The sequence below is a fragment of the Notolabrus celidotus genome, chromosome 21 (assembly GCF_009762535.1).
Source record: "Notolabrus celidotus isolate fNotCel1 chromosome 21, fNotCel1.pri, whole genome shotgun sequence".
NCBI classification, from domain to species: domain Eukaryota; kingdom Metazoa; phylum Chordata; class Actinopteri; order Labriformes; family Labridae; genus Notolabrus; species Notolabrus celidotus.
Window position 1 is genome coordinate 9,591,221 of NC_048292.1, and position 25,373 is coordinate 9,616,593.

The window sequence follows — 25,373 nt, forward strand, 5'->3', positions numbered from 1 at the left end:
AAAAAGCTTTAAACCTGAGATGCATTTTCATAAATGCATGTAATGAAATATTAAAAAACCGAGGTAATGATTAGCATTTAGTCTGCCAGAAGAGACAATGTGTCCAAGCCTGTGGTTTGCAGCTGTTTTTCCTCCTTCTTCCTTTGTGTACAGTACTCATGTGTTTCTATATGTTTCAAGAAGTGTAGGGACAAGTAGGAGGGGGGGTAAAACTTGTGATGCGCTCACTGGAAAACAGGCTGCATAATGGCATGATGGAGAGAGGCAGGTTGCCGCCCCCCAACCACCCTGCCTCAAGAGAAATAAGGGAGCAATTTCTATTCCATATTTGATGGCGAGGCCCCCTGAAAAACTCTATTCACAAATCCAAACAGAAACAAAGCCGCCGGGAGGTCAGCGGCGGCTTCCTGTCGGGGCGGCATAATGGGCTGCTTGAGGAGACACTGAGAGGTGCAGGGAGTGGAGGAAAAAAAGGAAAAACGAGAATGTGTGTGTTTATGTAGCATTTTTTTCTGATCAATTTAACCGCCTCCACACAAAAAAGAAGTGGCAAGGCTCGGCTGCTTCTTCGGGAGGTTCATCACTGAGTGACACTCCAACGCAGATACGCAAATACAGCCAAGGCTGTCATGCTCATCTCTTCTTCTCTGATAGCAGAAAAAGGACGGGATGGTGTTGTGTTTGTCCACCTGCTGCCTGTCAGGGTGATTTATGAGCGTGGTGCGCTGTAACTTTAGAGGTGATGCATGTGTTTGCATGTGTTTGTGCACCCATAGATGCACAGTTTGTTAATGAGTTGGACCTGGGACCCTTTGTCTCTGGTCTCCTTAATAAACCAGGGCTGGAGAGTCTGCATGCGTGCATAGAGTGTATGAAATATGCTTGAAGCAGGAGTTGGATCTCCAGACTGCATAAAGGGGGAAGGAGGAACAGTTGCAAAAGTATAGCAGGCAGAGATTTGCATGACCTGTAGCTATCACCAGTTGATCCTGTTGAATGTTATTGCTAAAATATGCCATACACCTGGAACATGTTTGCTTATCTCACTTTTAACATATATTTCCAATCCAAAGGTCCCTTATTTTTACTTATACAAGACTGTGGATCCCTTTTAAGACAATCTAATCATCGATCCCAAAGACAAATCACACATGTTGATGAGAGAGTGTGCATGTGCATATGTGGTGCACTCACCTCTTTTACCTGCTTTCCAGGGTGCTGCTGCTGCAGAAGCTGCAGATGAAGCTGCTCCTGTTGTTTCTTATAAAACTCCTGCAGGTGTTGCTGTACAAACAGACACACACACACATACATGCTTGTTTCAGTACAAACCTCCACATTGCATTCCTTTAGTCCCAGCTATACTTAACATGTTGGTTTTGCATAATCTGTTGCAGATTATAAATAAATATGTCTCCTGCTTTTGGCGTTTGTATCCTGGCTGTCGTACACATTCCTCTCCATGTGGACTTTTAATAGTCTCACAGTTCTGTAGGGGGCAACAATTCATCATATTAACAACACATTTGGCAGCCAGAGAGCGCTCGCTTCCATTGGACTGGCTGAAATAAACAGAGAGAAGCCTCAGAGGAGCAGCTTTACAGCACTGAACTGATTTCTTTACCACACATACTGTGACAGCTATCTACATGATGATCTTGTGTTTATTTTATGTAATCTTCAGGTGGGTCTCTGGCCTGGATTTATAAAGCAGGCCAGAGGAATTCTCCTTGTACTGCCACAGAAATATGCACAGGATTTTACAAAGAGTAATATTAGAATTAATAAGAGCACTTGGAGCAATTAGTTTTATAACTCAAGATAAAGTCACCTAAATCAACGTAAACCAACTTTAAGGCTTCATTCTATGACTTGGGAGAGGTTTTACCTTGAAGTTCTGCTGATTTAGGATTGTTGAAGTTAATTTTTCTATTTTCAAGGTGATAACTTTGCTATTTTAAGACTTTCATGTACTGTACAAAAAAATCTAACTAGAGAGCCTCTTGAGTTGCTGTAGAAAAAGCAGAACACAAAGGCACTGTACTCAAACCAAATCCAGACTCTGAGCGCTCTTAATGAAGAGCAATAATCAGAGTGACTAACGTTCTTAATTAAACAATTCTCTCTCCTTAATCAAATCTATGAATGAGAAATGCATTTCAACTCTGACACCCGACTGAGCCGAGTGTGCACTTCCTCAAGCTGATTCCAAATATTACATCATGCGTCGCCCATCACTCAGCTCCTGTCGTTCAACCCAACTGTGCCCTACTCTCCCGGTCCCTGATGGATGCTTGTCAGGGAATTGAACCAGCGACACACAAGAGGCGGTTAATTGAAGGTGACATGAGCGTCAATTTCCGATTCCTCTTGGTAAAGCGTGTCAAGGACACAAAAGCTGTGGTGAGTTGGCTGGTGGCTGTGAGAGTGACTCAGGGTGCTGTGTTTTAGTCTTTTTTGGATTGTGAGTTGTTGAACTTTAAAGGTGTCGTATGCGTACCTGCTGCAGCATGACAGCTTGCTGCTGCTGGAGCAGAGCCTGGAGCTGCTGCGGGGAGAGGACCTGCTGCTGGAGGATCTGCTGCATCTGTTGCGGCGTGATCACCTGGGGACTCATCATGGCCACTGACACTGGAACCTAGATGGGGGGGTTGAGAAAGGGGAGAAAATTAAGAGCGTGTAAGAAAAATAAGAACTGAGGAAGGTAAACAACAAATAACAAGATTGCAATGGATGAAGCATTGAGGAAAAAATGAGAAAGTTGGATCATTAGATGGGGCTACTGGCATAGATCCACTGGGACTGGGTAATTGGTGACTGAAGGCAGGCAGAGTGTGCCTCCTCTGGCCGTGACGGCCGGCAGCCTAGAGGAGACGCTGAAGGACAGATGGGTGCTGTGCCTTTGTGTTTCTCGTCTTATTTTGCTCTGCCACCGACCCCCGCTGGGAAAAGTACGAGATTTAAATAGACGTAGACCTTAATTAGCAGGACCCTTGAACTCCCCCTACTTTAATGTGCCTGTCAGTGCTGCTGTTGTGAAAAGTGGGAAAATACACAACTGTACAGCTGATTAAAACTACACTGATGAAGTGGATAAATCAACATGAGGTTGTGAGTCAGGGCTGACACGTTTGGGGATCACCTGAAGCTATTTTCCAAGTTGAAAAGCTGGTACACATGGGAGAAAAAACATGTCAAGTTTCACCTAAACAACCAAAGGAACACTTGTTTGATACACTCCTTTCTTAGCTTGAAAAAAGTTGATGTCATTTTTAGGTGACAATCACTGAACTGCTAGCTGTCAAGCACACGCTCCATGTATGGCTATGGGCTCTGGTCCATGAGGCTCTGGTCCTTATTGCGGCAGTCGCTGGTTCAACCCTGAGCCACGACCTTTTACTGCATGTCACTTTCTTCTCCCCACTTTTCTCTCCTCTCCATAAAGGCAGAAATACCTCAAAATAACTACACAGAGAACGCTCCAGTGGTTGTGTGAGCGACTTTTAAGGCAGCAGATCAACAGAATAATGATACAATTTATTTTTCCTCTTTGAATGTGAGCAGCATGCTAACAGGGTAGTGAGGGCGAACAGTCACAGTATGGCTGCTTGAAAATTGAGCACATTTTTTACATCTGTGTTAAAAAGTTTTTACTCTTCAATACAGTTATGGAAAATAACATGAACAATCATGTAATCACGAGTGCACAATGTAGCATCCTACACCACCAGTTGCTGCCCGTTGACTCTCATGGACTCACTTCACTTGAAAAACTGACGAGATTTAAACAACCCTGTGCTCCTCTTTAACCTTTAATATGTTATTAAAGCTCTTGTTAGTAACTTGTGGTTGGTGTCTATCTTAGTGACATATTGGTAAACCACATCTCCTTGCTGACCTTGTTCTGTACACGTGTAGGTAGCTACTCTTTTAATCATAAAAAAGTATCAGTCCCCTCACAATCCTCACAGGAGCTTTAATCAACTCGGACACAACAGTTGGATGTTTACAGCACAATGATTCAAACAACATCCTGTAGAGCTGCATGAATGTATTCAAGCTATATGCCAGCCAAACACAATTAAAATATCAACATGTAGCAGTGCCTTCGTGGATGCTAATTGTGACAGTGTTTGGTATAGAGCAGCCATGACAGTAGCCGGCCTATATGGTGTGTCAAGGGGCCAATAAGACATCCCTGTCCTCATCGCCAGCTAATCAAGCTGCCTTGATTACTTTCCATGCATGTCCTCCTTCTCCCTCTCTCCCTCTGTCAGGCCTTGACACGTCCTTGTTTAGCTCTCCTCTCCTCTCCTCTCTACCCACCTCCCCGCCCCACCCCCAGGTTTCCCCCCTCTTTGATTAGCCGAGACATTTGCATGGTCACTACACATTTTTCATTTTAGAAGTCATTATGCATTAGTGGCTCCTGATCGCCCGCCTTGACTAATCCTGATGAACTGAAAATCACAGCTGAAGGTCAACTTCCAGCCGGCCCCGCTGCACATTCATATTCATATTCAAACAAATCCTGCCTCCATTGTTCATTAGGGGTCTTAGAGAGAAGGGACTCCATCTAAAGGTGGAGGAGGAGGAGGAGGAGGAGGAGGATGTTGTGGTACATCTCTTTTCTTCCTTTTGGACTCCTCTATGCAAGAGTGCGAAAAAGGAAAAATGCATTCACAATAAGCGAGGTGCAGAACAAAAGCCGTCAAAAGTTGCAAATTAAACAGTCCGTGTGTAATTATGCAAATGCAATGCTTACACCTTCAATGTTATTAACCCTTAAAGGTGCATTTGCTGGGTAAGTAATTACCCCCGCAGTCACTCCTGGTTTTGTGTTGATGCCATGACAATAGGAGGAGAAACAACATGAGTGATGCTCTCATTAAGACTATTAATTGGATGCTGGTTCAAAGATGTTTTGGTTCACAAAAGGGATGCAGCTCTAGACATGTAGGATTTCAAATGTATGCGCATGCATACATAAAGTGGAATTAAATATAAATTCTACATTGCACTTCAAATGCTTCTCTTGTTGTGTAAGTAGCAAGTACAAGCATTTATATTCCAGTACCTGTAAATGAATAATGCAGGATTTCAGCAACAATGAATAAAACAAAACAAGACGTCAAGAAAAAAAAACAGCAGGAAGGAAATTTTAAAGTGCAAACAACAAGGTTATAAAACTGGAAGTGCCTTTTACACTTTCATTAGCTTTTTAGAGACATAATAGGTGATAATCATCTTCATTTCACCACTGCTCCAAACAAAAAGAGGGGAAGAGAAAAGGGAGAAAAAGGCAGCAGGAAGAAAGAGAGGGGAGAAAAGGCAGTGGCCCACGTCCATTGTGAAGTGCAGCACAATGCTAATTCCAGCATTTAACTGCATGCTTTTCTGCTTGACGTATCAGAGGCTCCGAGATGAAAGCAGATAAGTAATTGCTCTCCTGGTTCTTATTCTTCACTGACAACCCATAAATTTAATTTTACACACACGTTCATTTACATTTTCGAGTATATGACATGATAATTGCAGGAATATAACACCTCCATTTTGCAGGATACTGCACGAGGGCTTGATTGACGGGAGCGGTGAATTGAAAGGAACAGGAGGCTGAATTGCCTCTCCTAGAAATGATTTTGCCACGAAGGGATAAAATTAATGAGCATTTACGAGACGATGGCAGCGGCGTAAACATCCACACACCGTGAATAGACTCGGTTTCACAGAAGAGGAGCCATGATATCCAATTGGGCTGTGCCTCTGTGTCTCTGTAATCCAAAAGGATAGATTTCTTAAACTGGTTTGCAAAAAATATTAATGGGATTTATTTAACTGTTTGAAAATTAGCTGCAGCTGATGTGGCCACTGGGGGCCTTCATAACAAAAAAGGTGCTTCTCCTGTTTTTAATGGTGCACATTTGGATGAAAAAGAGGTTTGCAAATTACTTTTAGACAAGTCATTTGAATGCAAACCAGATTTGCAAAGGACATGCTTGTTATTAACTGTGTTCCCCATTTGAACCCCTATTTGTTTATGTTCCTTGTCCGAAAAAGAACGATGAGCTGTATTGACATGAACTTTGAAGCCATGTGGTTCGCCCTGAAAGTTGGAGAGCAAAACAAAGGACCTTTAAATTGGCTCCTGATGTGAAAACACTGGCGGGGCCCCTCACCAGAACAAGCAGATCATTACACCACTCTTGTCACAGCCGCAGCCTGTAACCAGCCTCTCCAATGCCTTGCAAAAGGTCAAGCTCTTTCATTGGAGAGAGCTCAGGTATCTCTTTCAGTCACAAAAAAAAAAAAAACTGGCACCCCGAGTCTCTCATTATGTTTGATTTAACTGGGCATTCTGGCATTAAATGCAAAACACCACATCAGCAATGAATGTCCCTCACTGACTGGCTAACACAGCTATCTGTGGCTAACTATCTGCACCAATGGACAAATGCACTTCCAGCAAATTACGCCCACTCCTCTGTGTGGTGCTTTATCTTTACAGTTTTTATGACTGAACTCAAATTACCTAACGCGGGAGATAAGTGGTGTATCAGGGTTCAAACTTAAACAATTAAAGTCCAGCAGAGAGGAATTCTTTTATTCGATTTCCCACTGTACAATTCACTTAGCAGCAATAAGAAGAGGGGGAACTAGTGATTACATGTCGGCCATAAACATCGCAGGGGCAACGAACATGGAGCGGTTATCATGACTGAGGTTGTTCCTGTAGTGCTGGACAGGCAGTGGAGCAGCCTCTGTTGAGATAAATGCAATGAGAAACAGAAGAGGGTCCTAGTCGGTAATTACTGAGGATCCTTGGCAGGGGGAGTCACTGCTAATTAAGCCACTAGCTTCATATGACACACAGAAATAGAGAGAAAGAAAAAAAGGAAAGATTCTCCTCCCTTGCGTCCCCTTTTCATCTCAATCTCCAGAGCCTCCCAGGGGGTGCAGGAACCCAAACTCAGACCCCACCTCCCCTCATAGCTTGTGGACTTCTGACCTCTCAACTCCCGCTCAGCTAACGCTCTTCGTTTTCTTGCCAATTACCGCCAAATATGGCCACGCGATTATTGATAGCTGGGACTCTTCACTCGAGGACCACAGAGGCCAGAGGCTGGCCTTAGCCGGGTGAGCGTGTCACTCAGAAGTTCAAGTGTGTGGTCCAGCCAGAAGACACACATGTATGTTTAGAAGGTAAAATCACGTGAGCACTCAAATGCATGTCGTGTTTTCAGCTTAGGGAGATCAATACCCCGGATTGTCAGGAGTGAAGCTAAGTGGATTACTGAATGTTTTCCCGAATCAATTTCCATAACAGTTTGGCAGCAGCGCATGGGAAGCGCAATTTATCATAACATAAAGACCCATCATGTAAAAGGCTCTAATAAAAAAGCCTGGGGAGGTTGGCACAAGCTTAGAACGATTTCCATATTGATTTATCTTGACATGCAGATACTCATTGATTAAGCCTCTGGAATGTGGAGTACACTACTACACATTGTTTGTGTCATTATCGGTGCAAATCATGGCGCAATTCGCTCCTGACTGACGCCTCCCTGCAGGTGTACATAATTCAAGACTGAACAGGGAGTGACACAGAGAGCAGGAGAGTTGGGGAAAAAAAGAAAGTGCAAAGAGGGGAAGAGTGTCGAAATAGAAAAAAAAAAGTAAGAGAGAGGGAGCACAAGTGAGAGCGAGAAGGGGGTAGGCACTTCCCTCTGATGTTGCAGGTAATATGGCCTCCACTGGATCAGCCTCTTCATCAGTGACACACAGTAAATTACAAGTGCTTCAAGCAGCTCAGTGAATTATAGTTCATCACTTGGAAAAGGCTTTCCCCCCTCACCGACGGGGCCCGGGCGTATCAGATCTGCCGGTTAGGATCCAATTAACACCCTGGCCAGAATCATCTGATTGCATGTGTAAGGGCTGGTATAACTCGTTTATTGCACCCATGTATCTTCTGTCACAAGGTAAATTTGTTGCTGCTACATCAAAGGTCTGAGCTACTTTTTTTTTCTTTATCCTTCCCTCCCTCCTCCTCACTTTCTCTTGATCCCCCTCCAAACTCAGCTACCTCGCCTTGGGGTTGCATTTCCAACTTCTTTTGCATCACAATGATGAACCTGCTCTGTCCTCGCAATTTAGCAATCTTGTCCTGTAGGTGTTGTAAATGCGGAGGAGGGGGGGGAGAAAAAAAAAGAACGGAGGTGGGGTGGGAGATGGGGACTGAAAAAAAATCTTGTTTTCTGGTTACAAAAGCAGTAACCAAGGGTGTTTGACTTAGAATGTGCTGACGTTTTTTTTTTTTCTCGTTCTTTCTTTCAGAGTCAACAGAAGTTTTTCTCATGAATAACATAATATTTTCCCCCTCTCTTTTTTCCTGTCGCAGTGATAATTTTTCTCTATTTTCAGATCCAACCAGAGGGGATGCAGTAGAAAGATATATTCATAAATGTAAATGTGAACTAGCATGCTTTAGCCACGCACGTTTGGAGTTGGCTAACCTATACCGGAGCCTAGCGTCGCAGCCCTTTTCCCCCTGCATCCGCATGTGTGTTCCGGATGAAAGCCAATAAGCAGATGAGTGCTGAAATCGAGATGATATTGGCTCAGTGGTGGAACGTGTGGACCTGACCTTTAAGATTGTGACACTTCTGAGGATGGCCCAGTGCCCACGACCAATCGGACTTGGCCTGGAAACTGGAGAATTTAAGGAAAGCACAGCTCAACTGATGTCTGTAAACCAAACCTAAAACCGTCAACATTTTATTCATACTTAAAGTAAAGCACTGCACAGATGAGGCTGAGGTTATTAGTCTTGTAAAAAGCCCATTCACAGCTTGACAGTGTGAAAGGGGCAGAGCAGCAGTAGTAACACTTCCTTGGGGTAAGCTCTTAGGTTTTTGGTGGTTAGGAAGTAGTCATTAAGTACTTTGAGGAGATGGCAGGGGGTTCCTTCACACTGTCAAGCCCTCATCTCTCACACAAGCAGAGTGAGGGGTCACTCCTGCTGGTTTGTACATGCCCTTTGCTACACAAAGGTGGTGGTTGTGTCACAAAGGAAGTCTTGGGGTCCCATGTTTGGAAGGTGATACTTTATTTTGATGACAACTAAAGTGCAAGGCCTGCTCAACAACTAGCTAATTTAAGTCCAAGCTTTCTTTTCAATAGTTAGTATTACAACTCGACTTGCACAAAGTCACTTCAAGCAGTGAGAAAACTTTAAATAACTGTCATTGTTCGTGTGTTTGTGTATGAGAGTGGCATGTGCGTGGATGCATTATGTACGCGTGTATGCGAGCGAAACAACTGACAGATTCGTAGGCCACTGTAATCCTCTCCGCCTCTCCTTGTCCGCGTTTCTTTATTTGTATTTGAAATGTCAGTGTATAAATGCCTTTTCAGTGGCGGGAGGGGAGGTGGGTGGGTGGGGGTATTGCCACAGAGAAGCGGGCGAGCGAGAGGGGAGAGAGGAGCAAAGGAGACGAGAGGGTGGCGTGTGCCTTGGGAGAGCGGTGTAAGCGGCATGGCGGAGGCAGGAGGGGATTTACGGGGAGAAATAGGTGTTTATTGAGTGCTCCCGTGGGCTTACTGTGTAATAATAGACCTGTCACATTACGCAAATGTGGAGAAGCAGCTTGTGTGTGTGTTTGTATGTGTGTTTGTGGGACTGTTTTTTTTCTTCTTTACATGTGTGCGTGAATGCCAGAGCTGCCTGCCTTCGCATCATCAACTCAGCGATGAGCAAGCGGATAGAATTAGTCAGGCGAGAGCCTTTAGCTGCTAATACGCGTAATTAAAACTGCGAGCTGAGGCACTTAGATGCTTGTGTACTAAATAATTTACATGCCATGATCTATGGATCATTTCCCGCTCTTAAATACCAAAGATGGGAGAACAAGAGGGAAAAAAAGAAAGACTGGCAGAGGATTTATCAGTATCTCTGCCATAAGCAGGATGTCATGCTAATATTAATCCTTTTCCCACTTTATACTGCGCTAATCATACAAGGGGATCAATGTGCGTGATTCCTCCCGTGGAAAACATACAGCTTGATTGCCACTGACTCTTATCAAGCCGCGATGCTTGCAAAACATTGCACTATGCCAGCCACTGTGGCCTCCTAATCCAGGTAAATAATGCAGCTTTATTGGGTAAACTCCCTCCAGGCATGAATAAAAAAAGTATCTGATGCTCAGATGAGGAGAGATTCAGAACAATAACAGTGGCACAACAAAGCTTTTTAATCAAAGTTTCATTGCTTTATGCTCATGTATGCACAATGGAGTATTACAGCTAAAATGTCATTTGAAACGAGTGGATTCAAGCTGCATTTTCCCCGCTGCATGAGTGATCTTCAAGCAGAATGCACAGTGTGCATCGCTGGGAGAGTTGGCAGTGACTCTCTGCATGGAGACTTTTTGGAACAAAGAGGTGAGGATGTTAATAAAAGCTGGATCAACAGATGGATTAGTTTGGAGCTGAGGACAGGCCGATCGGCAGGCCCCTCTGATTCATATTGATTCATATCGCCAACACAAGGCAAGGATGGAGTAAGCAAATGTAAATATTCAATATTTACCATGTGCTGGTGTTATTAGAGGCAGGGGCTTGAGCAGGGGTGGACAGTTATCATACACCCGCACCGCTCTCGTTCAATATTGTTCTTCCTGCCTTGTATGTATTGCAATTGGCGACTATGCAGGCATTTGTAGATCAGTATCCCATTTGTTTGAATGCATTCACCTCGCATACAGAACGCCAAACAGAGGAAGAGCAATGGAGCTCAACGATGAGCTACAGAGACCTTTGGTTTAATGAAGTATTCGGTTGTTTTAATGCGGCAAAATAAATAAGAAATACACACTGTAATGAATAAACACTCTGCGAAAACATATATGTGAATACTGGAATTATTCACACTCTTGATGAGGTGGAGCAGAATTATTAAAATGCAAAAGCATGACTGAGTCTTATCTCTTCGCCTGTACGTAATTAGGTACACAGGGGTGTGACTCCAATTGAAGGTGTCGCCATTGTTAGACTCTGTGAAAATATCAACGGGTGAGGTTAACGCCAATTTCCCTGACATTAATGAAATGCACAGAACCCCTAATGAGGTAAACCATTGCTCCTTGATAGTACTTATTAGCCGAGTGGAGGGCACAAACTCCCACACTTCAATTTCAAACGGCGAAAAAATAAATTAAATAAAAGGAAGAAAAAAAACTCACTAATAATAAAAACATGGAGCAGATGTCAAGAGGCCTTACATAATTTGGGGCCAGAAAAACCAACTAACCGTCTTGTTGGTTTAAACGAGCATGGAAGACGAGACTGTGAGGAAAATGGCAACACCAGGAAGAAAGAGGGTTGCAGGCATTGTGTTAATGTGTATGTATGTGTGAGTGTGGTGTCGGTGTGTATGCGTGTGTGTACAAGTGTGACCTTTTCCAAATCACTGACAACAGAAATAGACAGCTCTACGAATCAATAAGGCAAATTAGCGTTGAAGAGTGAAAATGACAGGCGGGTAAAATTAGCTGTCTGTGTCAGGCTGACATATCTTTCAAATAATAACTAACCTCTGCATCTTTAAGTGTCAACAGCACTGTGGATAGAGAGCAGAGCTGCTTAGATAGGAGGGTTTGTAATCCAGCATACATTTGAGGAAGGATGGAGTAGCTATCGTCCAGTTTGATGGGAACTCACAATCCAATGGCTCTAAAACGCTCCCTAACATAGAAAATGTGAGCTTGAAAATGACACATGGCCTTTTAATCTTACATTTCTCTTTGCAGTCTGCCTCTGTTTTGTTTTTCTCGTATGTATGTGACGCTTTGCATCCTCAGGGACTAGCTTTGTCCAGCGTTAGGATTCCAGCGGCAGGTCCGAGGATTGCGTCGGCAAATCAAACACACTTGTGGAACAGAGGAAATCTTCTTTTGCCGAGGAGCATGTATTATGGATGGACTTAAGAGATTAGACGGGGGGAGGCAGCTTCTTTTTTTTTTTTTTTTTTCTTACCTGCAGTGGACGCTGCTTGTCCTGGCTCTTTGGAGATTTCAGGCCACTGCCTGGCTGCTGCAAGAGTAATTGCCTCGCTGCTTGTAGGGCCTGGGTAGAAAGGGAGACAAGACAAAAGGCGGTGTGAGAAAAAGAGAGGAAGAAGGGAGACTTTCTTGAAGCTGACTGCACAAGTTATTCAGATTTTCAAGGGACAGAAGAGTCATCTTTTCCTGTCAAATATCAGCAGGTTTTTCTTAGATTCACACTGCATTTGAGATGCGTTTTAGTAACAATTTCCAGTCTGTGATCAAGAATAAATACAGTGAAGAAGAAGAGGGTGGAGGAGGGTGGTGGGCTGGGGGGGAAAAAAAGGCAGAGCGTCAGTAGAATTGACCTGTCTAGTGCATGCTCAAGTGAAATACCCACTTCTCTCTGCAAATTACCAGCGCATTTGCATATTCATAATATCAATTTGAAGTAGAGGCAGCGCCATGTGAAGTGTCCCTGGGAGCTGTAATTAAAGTTGACAAAATCAACATCAGATTACATTTAGAGTGAATTAACTAGCTGCACAGGTTTTACACTGTGCATTAAAGGGTGCTCATAAGCAAGGGATGGTTGGTCGATAGGTAGAAAGACGGAGGGATGGAAGGGGAAAGAGAGACCTTTCATAGATGTTTGCACGACACATGCAAAATTAAAGGAAGTCTGATTATAAGTTGTAAAATTTGCTATCAACACTCTGATTTGCTTGCTAGACATGGATGATAAGAATCAGAAAGGGCCGGGATGTGGTGTAATTTATTTCTCCAGGGTTTGATGGGATTACAGATCCCCTCCCGCCCCTTTTTTTCTCCCCGCATTTGTTTGACGAGCGAGCTCCAGCTTCACACAGGTACGGCGGCAGCTGGGCCAGCAGCTTCACTGCGATTCTTCAAGAGCAGCTGGATGAAAGAGTCTGGCAGAAAAGAACATTGTGCACAGCTGCTGCTGCTACTACTACTGCTGCTGCTGCTGCTCCACACAGGAGTATAGCTTGTATTCCTCGGGCCCACAAGCATCAAGTGGGGGGGGGGGAGAAAAAAAAACATGTATGCGTACACACAACACAACACAACACAACAACTTCACAGGTGTTTCTTTTTTTTGATGAAAAAAGAAGAGGACGAGTAGGAGGGGAGGAAAAACTCAGATGGAGAGTGACACCTCCTCAGCTCATTTTTATTTTCTGGCGCTTGCCAGTATCCATGACAACAGCTGCCTTGACAGGGCGTGCATATGGCGCAGCTCTACCAGCTGGTGGGAACAATGTTTGAACTAGTACATTGAGATCCTGAGCAAACAAGAGGAGAAGACGAGAGAGGGAGAGGGACAGAGCGAGGGAGAAAAAAATGAGAGGGAGGGGAGAAAAAAAAAAGTTGCCATGTCTTAACCCCTCAGGGAGTGCAGCCACCCCCTGATCAATTATGAAAAGACAGAGCTGAGGATGTAGGGGGAGGAGGGGGAATGCGTGGAGTGGTGGGGGTCTGTCTGTCTGGGTGCTCAGGAGGAGCCAGGCTCTCTGAACTCAAGTAAACAAACACATTACACTGGCACTGGGTCCTAAACGCATTGATCCGTCTCCTTGGTAAGAGCAGCACAGTCTCCACTGCTTTGTATGCGTGTGAGTGTGTGTGTGTAATGTGATCCGTTTCAAACACACACACACACATTCACGTTTAAAAAGTTGCCACTCGCACACCTGCAAAAATTAAGCACACGCACCACTTTGTTCCTTGTGGGTTTTGGCTTAATGGATGGGAAACCAAACATTTGCTGCATGCACTGAAGGCAAAAGACAAAACAAATTCACTGAATGCAGCCAATCACGTTGCTAATTAAAAACACAGGGCCTAATTAATCTCCCCGTGATTGGTGAATCAAAGTAATTATAAGGTTTATTGAGTCCTGCACACAGTAGTTAGAGGGGAAGGCTGCCTGATGAGCGCAACCCGGCGTCGCTGTCAGGAGGAAATGTTTATCCGTGTGTGAATCAATAATGACTCACTGTGTTATATCCAAAGTCAAGAGAGCCACTCGATATATTACACACGGTCAAGAGTACAGAGGGAGAGATGTTTTTAACCACGCTGCCAATATCCATGGCAGGTAAATATCGAGGGAGGTGCAGGCATGAGAGGTGACGTGCAGGGGTGAAGCAGAGAGATCAGCTACAGCCGGCTTATTAAAGAAGAAGTCTGCTCAGACTGCATAAAGAGTTCTTCTCCAAACATAACACAGGGCCTATCAACGCCGGCAAAACTTTTCCACAGCGGTTTGTCATGCCTGAAACTGTCTGTCACCTCTTCCACGGAAGCAGGGTTAGCCATTTTTCTGAAAGTCTGTAACTGTGTGGAAGGTAAGAGAGAGAGAGAGAGAGAGAGAGAAAAAAAAGTCCTGTCTGCTCGCTTTCACTGGTTCTGAGTATTCAGCCATTACAGTAAAAAGCACCAATTTGTGCCACCCACTTTTCCCACTCCACAGAGATGGCAAGCTGGAGCCCATCTCCTAGTACAAAAAGCGCAAAATGCCAAGGAAAGTCATCAAAAGTTTGCTGAAGAGCTGCCGGAGCGGACAAAAACACAGACGAGTGCGGGCGCACCGTCTATTTAACCTGGGTTGCTATGCAAGAAAAAATGACATCCCCGGTCTATTAATGCACACATTGTATAAACAGTACAATGTGACACATTCTTCAGAATGGGCGAGCGAGACAGACAGACAGAGAAAGAGAGGGAGAGGGGGAGAGAAAGAGCCAGACCCCACTATATAAATAACAAGGCACTCAGAGGCATATTTGATGTTGATATCCATCACCGAGGTTGGAAAAAAGGGAAAAAACAAGAGGAGGGAAAATAACACACGGAGCGACCGAGACCGCGACACGGGGATCCTTATGAAAATAAGATTCAGCCCAAATGGATCTGCTGTAATTGGTTTCAGATAGTGAGGTCAGGAGAAAGGCGATACAGGCGACTATTATGCGAAACGGACTGAGAAACAAGAATGTTTACACAGGCATTCCTCTGCTACATTAATAGGCATGCAGAGATCACCAGAGAGGGAGAAAAAAGAGAGTGAGAAGAGACTGACAGAGAGGGGGGGGGGGAGAAAAAAAACACACATCAAGCATCCATTCATCCCTCTCTAACTCTATCCTCCACTCTCTGGGCCCCAGTGTTTAGACTCTGTACTGAACAGGGTAATAAGCAACACCTATCACAATGCACCTTTGTAAAGAGCATGCAAAGATCTTAAACAAGCATGAAACACATTAGCAGGCCCCGCAACACTAGGCCGAACCATAACAAATCTCCAGATTGCTTATTGTGTGTGGTGCAGGGGGGGGGGGGGCGTGGGTGTGGGGGGGTTGCGTGCAAGAAATAAGCCTTCCACTAAGAATGTCACTCTTTCAAATCCACCTGGAGACTGACACGATATGCAGCCGTGACATTGGAATTGGATATATCTGAGGGGCTGTGACATTGTGTTTGGACAGCGCAGATCACTTCCTGGCGTGGGTCACGTTGGGAGTTGTTGTTATTAGAGGATATAGGAGATATTGGAATGATGACACAGGTATGAAATGAGGGGCCCCACAACACCTTCATGGCAGTGTGACCCCTTCAGAGTGTTTCTGTAAACACTAGGTTTGAGGGAAATATCGAGATACTTTAGTATTATGATACTGTATTTCATGATCCTTCATTACTTGTAATTAATGCTGAAAATCAAGGCAATAGTGAATTTGGTGTTGGGGTTTGAACTATAGACTGTGTGAAAGAATTGGACAAAATGACCATGTGATCCCCAGTTGGTTTATGTCCATCCATTTTCAAGCCTTGACAATTGCATTTTGGTCATCGCCATCTTTTTTTTTTGAACCACAAGAGACCATAAGGCGTTTTTCAACCGCAGGAACTTTACCCCTGAACTATGTGCGTTTCGACCGGAGGAACCAGGGTCTCTAAATTTAGATAATCTCCCCCCTGAAAAGCCCCTGCTTGGGGGGGGTAGTACTTTCCAAAGGTCCTGGGACATTCGGTCAAACATGTTTGTGGAGTTAACACAGATGTTAAAACACAGAGGGAGATCCTGGGAATGCATACTAGTCTAGTTTTTTATTAAGATTTCAAAATATTATTTAACATACATTTTTTTTCTCCATACGTCACTGGCCTGATTTGCACAATCTACCCGGGACTTCAGCCTGTGGTCAAAACGCAGACAACAATGGGGGCACAGGAACCTTTTAGTTCCGGGGAAAGTAGTTCTGGGCTCTAAAAAGAACCCCGGAACTCTTGGTCAAAATGCACCTATAGATGGGCAACAAGGTTGGTAACCATTGCCAAGTCTCTATCCTGGTTGACAGGTTGAAGTAGCTGCAACCTGCCAAACACAGACTTACTTATATAAGACTTTTCTACTCTTTCTGGCCAATCAAAAGGGCTTTCACACTACTTGTCACATTCACCCAATCAAGTCACATTAATAAACTGATGGCAGACAGTCCTACAGTTAGGGAAAATCAACATCAGTTCATCTCAGCAGTTTGGGGTTCAGAGTAACTGTCATAATTTGTCTGCCGGAGACGGATATAAGCATTTTGGCTTTAATGTTTGGCATTTTTGCCGCAGTGTCAACAGGCAGAGATGAAACGTGCCTGATTACTTTCCACTGATTGTTGTGATATATGATGTGTTTGACCAGGTTGACCCTAGTGTCCAGTTTGTAGTTGAGAATGAATCACCCTTGTCATTGGGTTTCGACCAATCAGCGTCAAGTATTTGACACAGCTCAGTAATAAGTAGAAAACCAGGTAATAAAACAGCTGTAATAGACTCAGAGAAAGTGCACTATATAGTCTTGTGTAAACTATCATAATATATTAGGTTGGTAACTTTGTGTCATGATATGTATCTTATCACCTCACTCCTGCCTTTACACAGCCTAAGCAAACATGGTGTATATCAGTTGTTGATCAATAAGAAATGTGTTGACTCATAAAAACAGTCTCACAGTGGCGTGCAGAACAGATGTTTTGTGTGTATTCATGTGTGTGTGTTTGTTGTGGGGAGTAGAGGGCTGCTGTTCCAACACCAGGCTGTCGGCCAGAACAACTCCAGTCATGCTGACAGCTTTGACAACTCCCCCCACACTCACACACATTTTTGCACACATAAACACACACAAAAGCACAGCACCACACCACCAGGCTTATCTATCTTCCCTTCCAGGAAACACAGACACAGAAGGAGGCGAAAAAAAAAAAAAAAAAAGGAAAAAGTGTGACACTTTATCAAGCTGCAGTGAGACTCGCAGGCCACGGAAAACAAGGCACAAACAGTTTAAGCTGAACAAACAAACATTGCTGATTGGACTGAGGCTGTGGCCCCGCTGGCTGGGGAGATATGCGCTGACACTCCACACCAAAATATTTACACCCTATCTTCTTATATAAGTGGATTCAGGGCAGATGGATGGATGGATATGGATTTAGAGGGGCTAGCTGGAGAGGATAGACAAATGAGAAGAGAAGGGGGAGGAGGATAAGATGCAACATACAATGTCTGAATGCCAAAGTGGGGCCTGAGTTTGTGAAAACAAGCAAAGTGGAACATTGCTGCAAAAGCAGGGGCCTAAAACGGTCTTCATGCAACAGTAGAGGACTGGCAAAGCTTCAAAAGTTACTGCTACATAAATAAAGATTTAACTCTGATGTGTGTGGGCTTCGATTGATTCCATTCACCTCAAGTAACTCGACCAGATGATTAGAAAGACTTGTATACTTTTGAAAGGTCAGAACTGGTGATGATGCACTAGTGCCTCAGCAATAGCTGCAGATTCAGTTCCCCCATCGCCTCCACAAAGCCCACGCAGAGCTCAATACACACCTGGATATAACCACATCTGCTGAGTTTAGTATTTAGGGAAAGGAAGTAAAAAATAATGACTTCTTTTGACTGGAATTGCCGACACAGACAGCAGCAGGGTGAAAAGTTGCAGGAATGCAAATTAATAAGGTTGTTGCAACGTGAAAAGATTGGATTTTGTTTTTTGTTTTTTATGTCAAATGCAAACGCTGAAAGTTGAAGCTAATGAGAAAGTGCCTGGAGGTGCACAAACAAAATATTTTTAGACTTTGAAACATGCGCATTTGAGAGCATATTTGCTCGACTAATGAGTGGATAAACAAGTAAGATCAGCCATGTTGGTTGCAAATCTTGTGATCAACCCGGAATGCATTTTTATTACTCAAATGTGGCTTAAACAACTGCTCGTGTTTGCGGCACCTAAACGCAGACAAAAAGGTGATTTCACAAATGGTGTTTTCATGAGAAACTACCGGAGAAAAAATAAAGGAGGGGAGAGAATTTGGAAAGTATGTAGGAGTAATGAGCATTTGAATGTATGACTCAATAAATCAACAGTCTGAAGTGAACAAGGGAGGGAGGGGAGAGGTCCATGGAGAGTCTGCTCTGGCCTCAGGATGGAGGTAAAGCTATCCGGCAGAACAATGGGCTTCTGTGTCCCCTTCTGCTATCTCTATCCCACTCTTTCCAGCTACCTGCTACCTCTGTCTCCACGTACAAAGAGCAAACATTTCCTTGGAAAGAAAGCCTTAAATATTGATCACTTGCTGTCTTTTACTTCCCACCTCTTTAATGCACCTTAAATTCAACTAAACTTCTTTCTCTCTCCCCTCCTTCTCTACTCATATCCCATTATTCATTTCTTCCTCTCATCTCTCTGTCTTTCTTTCCCCCTTACTCTCTCCCACGCCTCTCACCCCTTGTTTATTGATTCTCTAGATTAAGAATTCCTTGGGTGGAGGATTGTAACACACAAGCATCAAATTATTTTGGGCTGTGCTTATTTGCCTTTCCCTTGCATCTATTTGGCCTGCGTCTGTAGACAATTATGCCTCCCCAGCCCCAGACTCAGGTGCTAATAATGAAGGACAAATAGAATCATATGTGTAAACTTCCCCCACTGATGAAAATTTATATTAACTTTCTGCCACAGTAAACAGAGCTGCATAGCTACACCCTCCCGGGAGGATTGCCGAGATGAATTTGCTCGCTCCTACCCCAGGAAGAAGAGCACTGATATGGGGGAGAAGAGTGTTAGAGGTAGGAGGGGCTTGGGGGTGTCTCACTCCATTGTGTAACCTTACACTTGTTTTTCCACTAACTAAGACAAAACATAGGTCTGTTTTGCCCATCAGATATATTAAGTGTGTGTGTGTTTATGTCTGTGAGAGGGAGTTGAAGAGTGCATATGGACCAGAATGTATGTGTCTGCTTAAGCTCTGCCGTTGGGAGGTTGGCCAGGAATAACAAAGGGCACTGCTTGCTAACCGCTAACATTGCACCTCCTGTTGTTATAACTATGGATATTCTGTGCAAATACAATGAAATCTGTTCTAGTATGAAACAAATGAGTGTTTCTTTTTATGTTTAAACTGCGGTGCAACACATTAGCCTTAAACTTTGCATTTTGTGTATTTTTAGCAGGCTTAAAGTTAAACCATATGTGCTAGCCTGCTGTTGTTCACAGCAACGGCTAATATTTGCTAGTAGCATTCACGTGTTGGGATGTTATCACTCCGGGTTATCTGTGCAAATAGCCCCAAAATACATTAAGTGCAGACATAGACTGTATTAATAATGTATGTAGTATCGGTGACGTCACTTATCTGTTTCTGAAGAGCTGTTTTGAGGCCAATTATCAGCAGCAGCCATATTGCTGCTGTCGAGTGATTGTGAAGTAAAGAGGCGGGCTTTGAGCCTCCTAGCCAACAGCTACAGTGTTCCCGTCTGTCAATCATGTCAGCTGTGCCTCTCATTGGAAGACTCGTAATTTCAATATCTTTGAAATCGCCACGTTAGAAAAAAAATCATCCTCCATACAGTGTGTGCCGATCGAGAAATGAGCTATCCAGATTACACCCGTTTTTTGTACCAGGCTGTAAACATGTTTATTTCTGCTGTAAAGATCGGCTTTTTTGAATTGGTGTGTATGTGGTTTCCAGTACTTCAGGAGACAGCCTCAAGTGGATCCTCGATGAACTGCAGTTTTTAGCACTTCTGCATTGGACTCATATTTTTAGACTGGAGGTTGCCGCTTGAGTGCAGATTAGCAAGACCAACTAACAACTACAACGTCTAGCGTGCTGTCGTTCACTGCAACTGCTAACCTTCACTAACATTGTACCTTTGAGTAACACTTTATTCTCTGCATATAGTTTAACCCTCCTATTATCCTTGGGGTCAATTGGACCCCATTCAATGTTTAACATCTCTAAATTAATGACTAACATCTTTTTTTTGGCTTCATATTTTATGAATTGTCCTAATTTAATGGGGACAACTGGGAAAATGTAAAATTTTAATATTGATGTGTTCTAATTTCCTGAAAAAAAAATTACGCATCCGTGTTCATTGGGGTCAATTCGACCCAATGCTGTTTTTGCTGTATATGACATAAGAAATATCAACATTTCACACACATTTGTTTTGGTTGTTTTGGATGATATTGAGGTTACTACAACCAAGGACACTTCCACATGTGACTGCGGGAGCTGGGATCGAATCGCCAACCTTTATATTGAGATATAATATTTCCAGCCACGATGTCTCTAAAGACATTCAATGATGTATCCTGTGTCATCAAATGTTTCAATAGCATAGAAACAAGGCAGGGCCAACAAGAGCATGACAGACTCCCAGCAGTTTGATGTTCTGTTTTACAAATAAAGTCCTTCTAAATGCTTTATATTGTGTTTATGTTGGAATATATTTTATTTAAAGGGCTATTTAGACAGTCAACAAAGAAACATAAAGTACCTGACACATAAACCTAGGTAACAATCAGTTTCTGGAGGTTTATTGCTGGGTTCAAATTGACCCCAAGGATAAAAGATGTTAGTAAATTTGAGGGTAACAGGAGGGTTCATGGACTTAATATAATAATAGCTCTACTTTAGCTCTACTAAGATGAACTCTTACACAGAATACCATCACTCCATATGAAAGAAGGTTTTTGTGTATTTTTAACACATCTGAAGTCCAAACATAAATTCTAGCCTGCTGTTGTACACTGCTAACATTTGCTACCACCGCATCACCTGCGCTTATCACAACAGATGTTCTGTACAAATGGTAGAGTATATGTTCAAACAAGGAAGAACAACTGTTTGAGTTGTATTCAAGCTGAGTTTCCAACCCCTTATATAAAAAAGAAGCTAGTTGTGTAGTTTTTGCATGTTTGAAGTGGAGCCATAAATCTCAGCTTGTTAGCTCTTAGTCAAACTGAGTCATTTTGCTTCTTTTTCAGCTATTCTTCCTTTATCCCAGTATTTTTCTTCTGTTCTTTATCACTTAAAACCTCACAAAGCCCCCTTTTTACCCCTCACTCTCTTTCTCTCTCTCTCTCTCTCTCTCTCTCTCTCTCTCTCTCTCTCTCTCTCTCTCTCTGCTGGTGGCTTTAGCAAGTCTTCACTTTGACCTGTGCCGCAGCGCTCCGTTTAGATAAGGTGACAGCAGACCCATTCAGCAGCGCTCTTTATCTACTGCTGCTCTTAGGGAAGTCCTTTAGAGGCAGACAAGTGAGAGCTACTACAATATACTATCACAAAGAGACAGACTGAGAAGAAGAGAAGCGGCAGAGGGAAGGTATTTGTGTGGCTGGAAGATGGGAAAGAATAGCGTGTATGTGTGTGTGTGTGTGTGTGTTTGAGGTCAAGTGTTCCCTTTGACCAAGTAAAGCTGGTATGAGGCAGCCACAATAAGAAAAAAATATTACAAACACACAACATTCTCTGTTGGACACACACGCTGTCTAGCCCCTGAAACGCTTGATTTCTTCTTTAGATGATTATGATCCCTCTCTTTTTCGCAGTTCCAGGCGAGTGGAGGTCACACAGCTGGATGAATACCTGATCTGAAATGTTGCATTCAGCCCAAGCTCACGCTGAGAGCAGTGGAAAAACTGGAATTGTGGAAAGAAGACCTCATTGCTTAGACATAGTGACTAACAAATAGTACAAAGATTTGTTTAAGATTGAGTAATCTTTATATCTTAAAGTAGCATATTGATACACACTAAGTATATGGCTATTTAAAAGCAATTATAGCACTGTAAAAGAAACAACCTTATTCCAGCACAAACTGGGATCCTCATCATTATTTCAGAGGATCAGACCCAGAATGAAGTTGTTTTCTGGGGCGTTTGCGTCTGTCTGTGTTGACAAGGCTTTATTAAGAGCCTTCCACTCCAAAAACAACATGGCCAGAGGCGACTAGCACCACCAGATCTGACTGGCACTAGAGAACAAGCTGTGGAAGAGCTGCTTTTTGTGCAGAATGCCAATACCAATAGATGCTTGGTAGAAGAATGTGCTGACACGTGTGCATGAGCAGACAAGGGCCGAGGGTAAAAGAGGTAAATAAATGGTTGCTGCATCCGGGGAAGGTAAACCACATTTAAGTGTGTTTACACTTCATGAAAACACTGATAAAGAAACGCACAACATGTACACAGCTCATACACACTCATATCCTGAGAAGGAACGCAAAACAATGATTAGGAAAAAACAGGAAAGCTGTTGAGTGTCACTGTCATCCATCTTTAAGCCAACAAAAGCAGCAGATGTCATTTAAAATCCACAAAGTGTGTGTGAGTGAGTGTGTATCTGTGTGTTGGTGTGTATGAGTACATCAGATCTCGTCTTGGAGGGGCTCTGCTGTTGCAGGTCAATAGTATGAGTGTGTGTCTGTCTGCTGGGGCCGAGCTCAGGTTCAGTGCTGAGTCTAAGTGTTCTCCTGTTCTGGGGTCGATGAGAGAGCACCGTGACCTTAGCTGTGGATGACATCACTCTGCCTCTTGGCTAACACTGAGAATCGCCTTCGGCTGTAATGACATGCAAGTGACATGAGATATAGGCCTATTAAGGCTGAGTGTGTGAAGCACGCACGCCAGGTTTATCTTTCAAACAACCGCTTTGAGTTTACAGATATTGGGTAATAGTCACATGACTGGTCAGGAAAAAAAAGGTGTACAGTTTTTAAACATGAAATCAAACTTTTGCTGGTTGTAGCTTCTGAATTTTAAGGATTTGAGAGAAGTCTTTGGTTAACTGTTAGATAATTATGGGAAATTGTGATGCACATTTTCCTCAACGTTCTGACTTTTTACAAACTTTTTGAAACAATAATCATTAACTTGAAAACACTCTCCACTTTAACTGATGACAAAGATATTTGTTAGTTGCAGCCCCACTGCCACTGAAGAATTTGAAGTTTTTATTATGAAGTTTTTGTCACTTTATTTCTCTTGCCAATAGCCCCAAGGCTTAAAAATTAGCATTCCACTAGAGGTGCTGCAACTTAAAAAGACTTCCCCAAAAAATGGCCTCAATAAAAAAAGCACTACATCAGCCCGTGGAAGGGCAACAGATCACATCCACCCTCCTTCTTCCCTCTCAATCTCTATCCTTATGTAACATATATCTGTTCCTGTGATCCTCCTCCTCCTCTCTTCTTCCCTCCACCCTTCATTGTACTCTGGTAGTTGTCTTGTGAATATTCCAATTACAGCGGTGTGTGTTTGACCTTTAAATGTCCTGTAGAAGATATAGTTATCTGCCTTCCACTCTGACACCCAGCGTCTATCAATCAGTGTTTCACCCCCCAACATCCTCACTCGAACAGGCTGCTGGGTCTGAAAGTGTGTCGGTGTGTGTAGAAGTGTGTGTGTGCCGCAAAAGAAAGAAAGAGATGGAGCTATCAAGAGCAAAGACTGTGACTTATCCTGGCGATAAAAATGTAAAAATGCATAAGGTACACACACAAACACACACAGGAAAAGAAAGAAAGGCAAGTTTAATGTTTTTTCTTTCATCTGCCACCAGCCTGACTGAGCTTTCCTTCCATAAACAAAGCCTTTTTTCCAACAGCATCCTATATCACGCTTCTGAGAACAAGCAAGCGTGAGCGGAGTCATACTTCTTTAGTTTCATTTTTGCTCCCCGCCCTTTTCCAAAGGGCTAATCTACATCTTTCATTGAATCAAGAATGGAAATTCACCAGAAATGCTTCTTTTTCAATTTCATGCTGAAGTAGCTCAAGTTAGTGGATGTAATTTCTCCTAACAAGAAAATTTATCACTCTGTCGCACACTTAGTCCAGCTCCTTTCTGCTGTTTTTTTTTTCATCCCCTTTTGCTTGAGCTTTGATAAATGTGCCAAAAGCATGATCACTCCCTTCATAGCACTCAATACAAGGACGGAACAATTACAGTGGTTATTAAAAAAATAAAACCTCTGGCTGGAATTTGTATGAAAGATAAATGACATATCATTTAAGAGTGTGAAGGCATTACAAAATTAAGTCAGGAGTAGGCCAAGAGGGGGATGGGGGCTGTTTTACACATACTGTAGGGATATTAACATTAGAGTCTGGGAATTATGTCATGGTGCAGACACAAGCTGGTTGGCGTGAAAGAAAAGCAGCTATTTCAAGTTGGATTCTCTCTGCACACATTTAAAGCTGCAAAAAAAGTAGTCCCTCTCTGTGACAATAGTTCTGGGAAAGACCAACGATGCACAAAACTCTCACAAATCCATTTGAAGTTTTGTGCAAATTACGATTATCAGTTCCCACTGAATTGGATGATGAAGTCCAAACAGGTGAAAAAGGGGAATGCATGAAGAACAGTATCGCTGAAACAATACCACGCATGGCCAAGCCCCCGGGCTAATGTATATTTATCATGTAAACTTCTGATAAATGCATATGCAGAAACAATCAAATCTCCGGGTTTCAATTGGAGAGATTTTCGCACCACGGACTCAAGCGTGAAACCAATATCAGCTTAGTGTCTAGTCGAGCTTGAAGTGCCGCGCCTGGCCCCCCACAAAAGCATGTTCTGCATATGCTTGTGGGTTGTCGCTTTTATCAGGGTGGAACAAGCAGCTTTGTGGTGCTATCACCGATCAATTCGTGCGAGTTAAGTCCCACAGTGTGGGTAAATAAGCAGTGGTTAGGTGTTGATGAGGAATGGCGGGCTGTTTGGCGAGGCTGTCTATCTCCTGCGATGCAATAGTGTGACTTCCATCATTAACCTCAGGGTAAAGTACATGTTACTCTCTCTATCTGCCTTCAAGACATGCTCAGTTTACCATCCAGAAAGATTTTTTTTTTTGCCTCTTACCTTTGACAAACTGTTTGCTCTGTTAGCCTACATTTAAAAAACAAAGCAAACAACATGTTTTACGTCTCTACAACGTAGTAAATAATACAGACGTCAGT

The 25,373-nt window shown here is 43.2% G+C and overlaps 1 protein-coding gene across 8 annotated transcripts in view; it reads right to left on the reverse strand.

Moving 5' to 3' along the window:
- foxp2 (forkhead box P2) overlaps positions 1–25,373 on the reverse strand; it is a 110,139-nt gene that overhangs the window by 31,841 nt on the left and 52,925 nt on the right. For 5 of the 8 annotated variants that reach the window (XR_004629347.1, XM_034673709.1, XM_034673707.1 and 2 more), the window contains 3 exons: positions 12,040–12,129; positions 2,501–2,638; positions 1,195–1,284 (listed from right to left, as the gene is read on the reverse strand). Coding sequence is in view for 7 of the 8 variants with exons in the window: in XM_034673709.1 (XP_034529600.1) it covers positions 1,195–1,284; positions 2,501–2,638; positions 12,040–12,129 (318 nt within the window). In the remaining variant the exon portion in view is untranslated. Of the gene's footprint in view, positions 1–1,194; positions 1,285–2,500; positions 2,639–8,647; positions 8,713–12,039; positions 12,130–25,373 lie in introns of those variants that run through there. The other 3 variants (XM_034673713.1, XM_034673708.1, XM_034673712.1) reach the window with 2 other exon arrangements.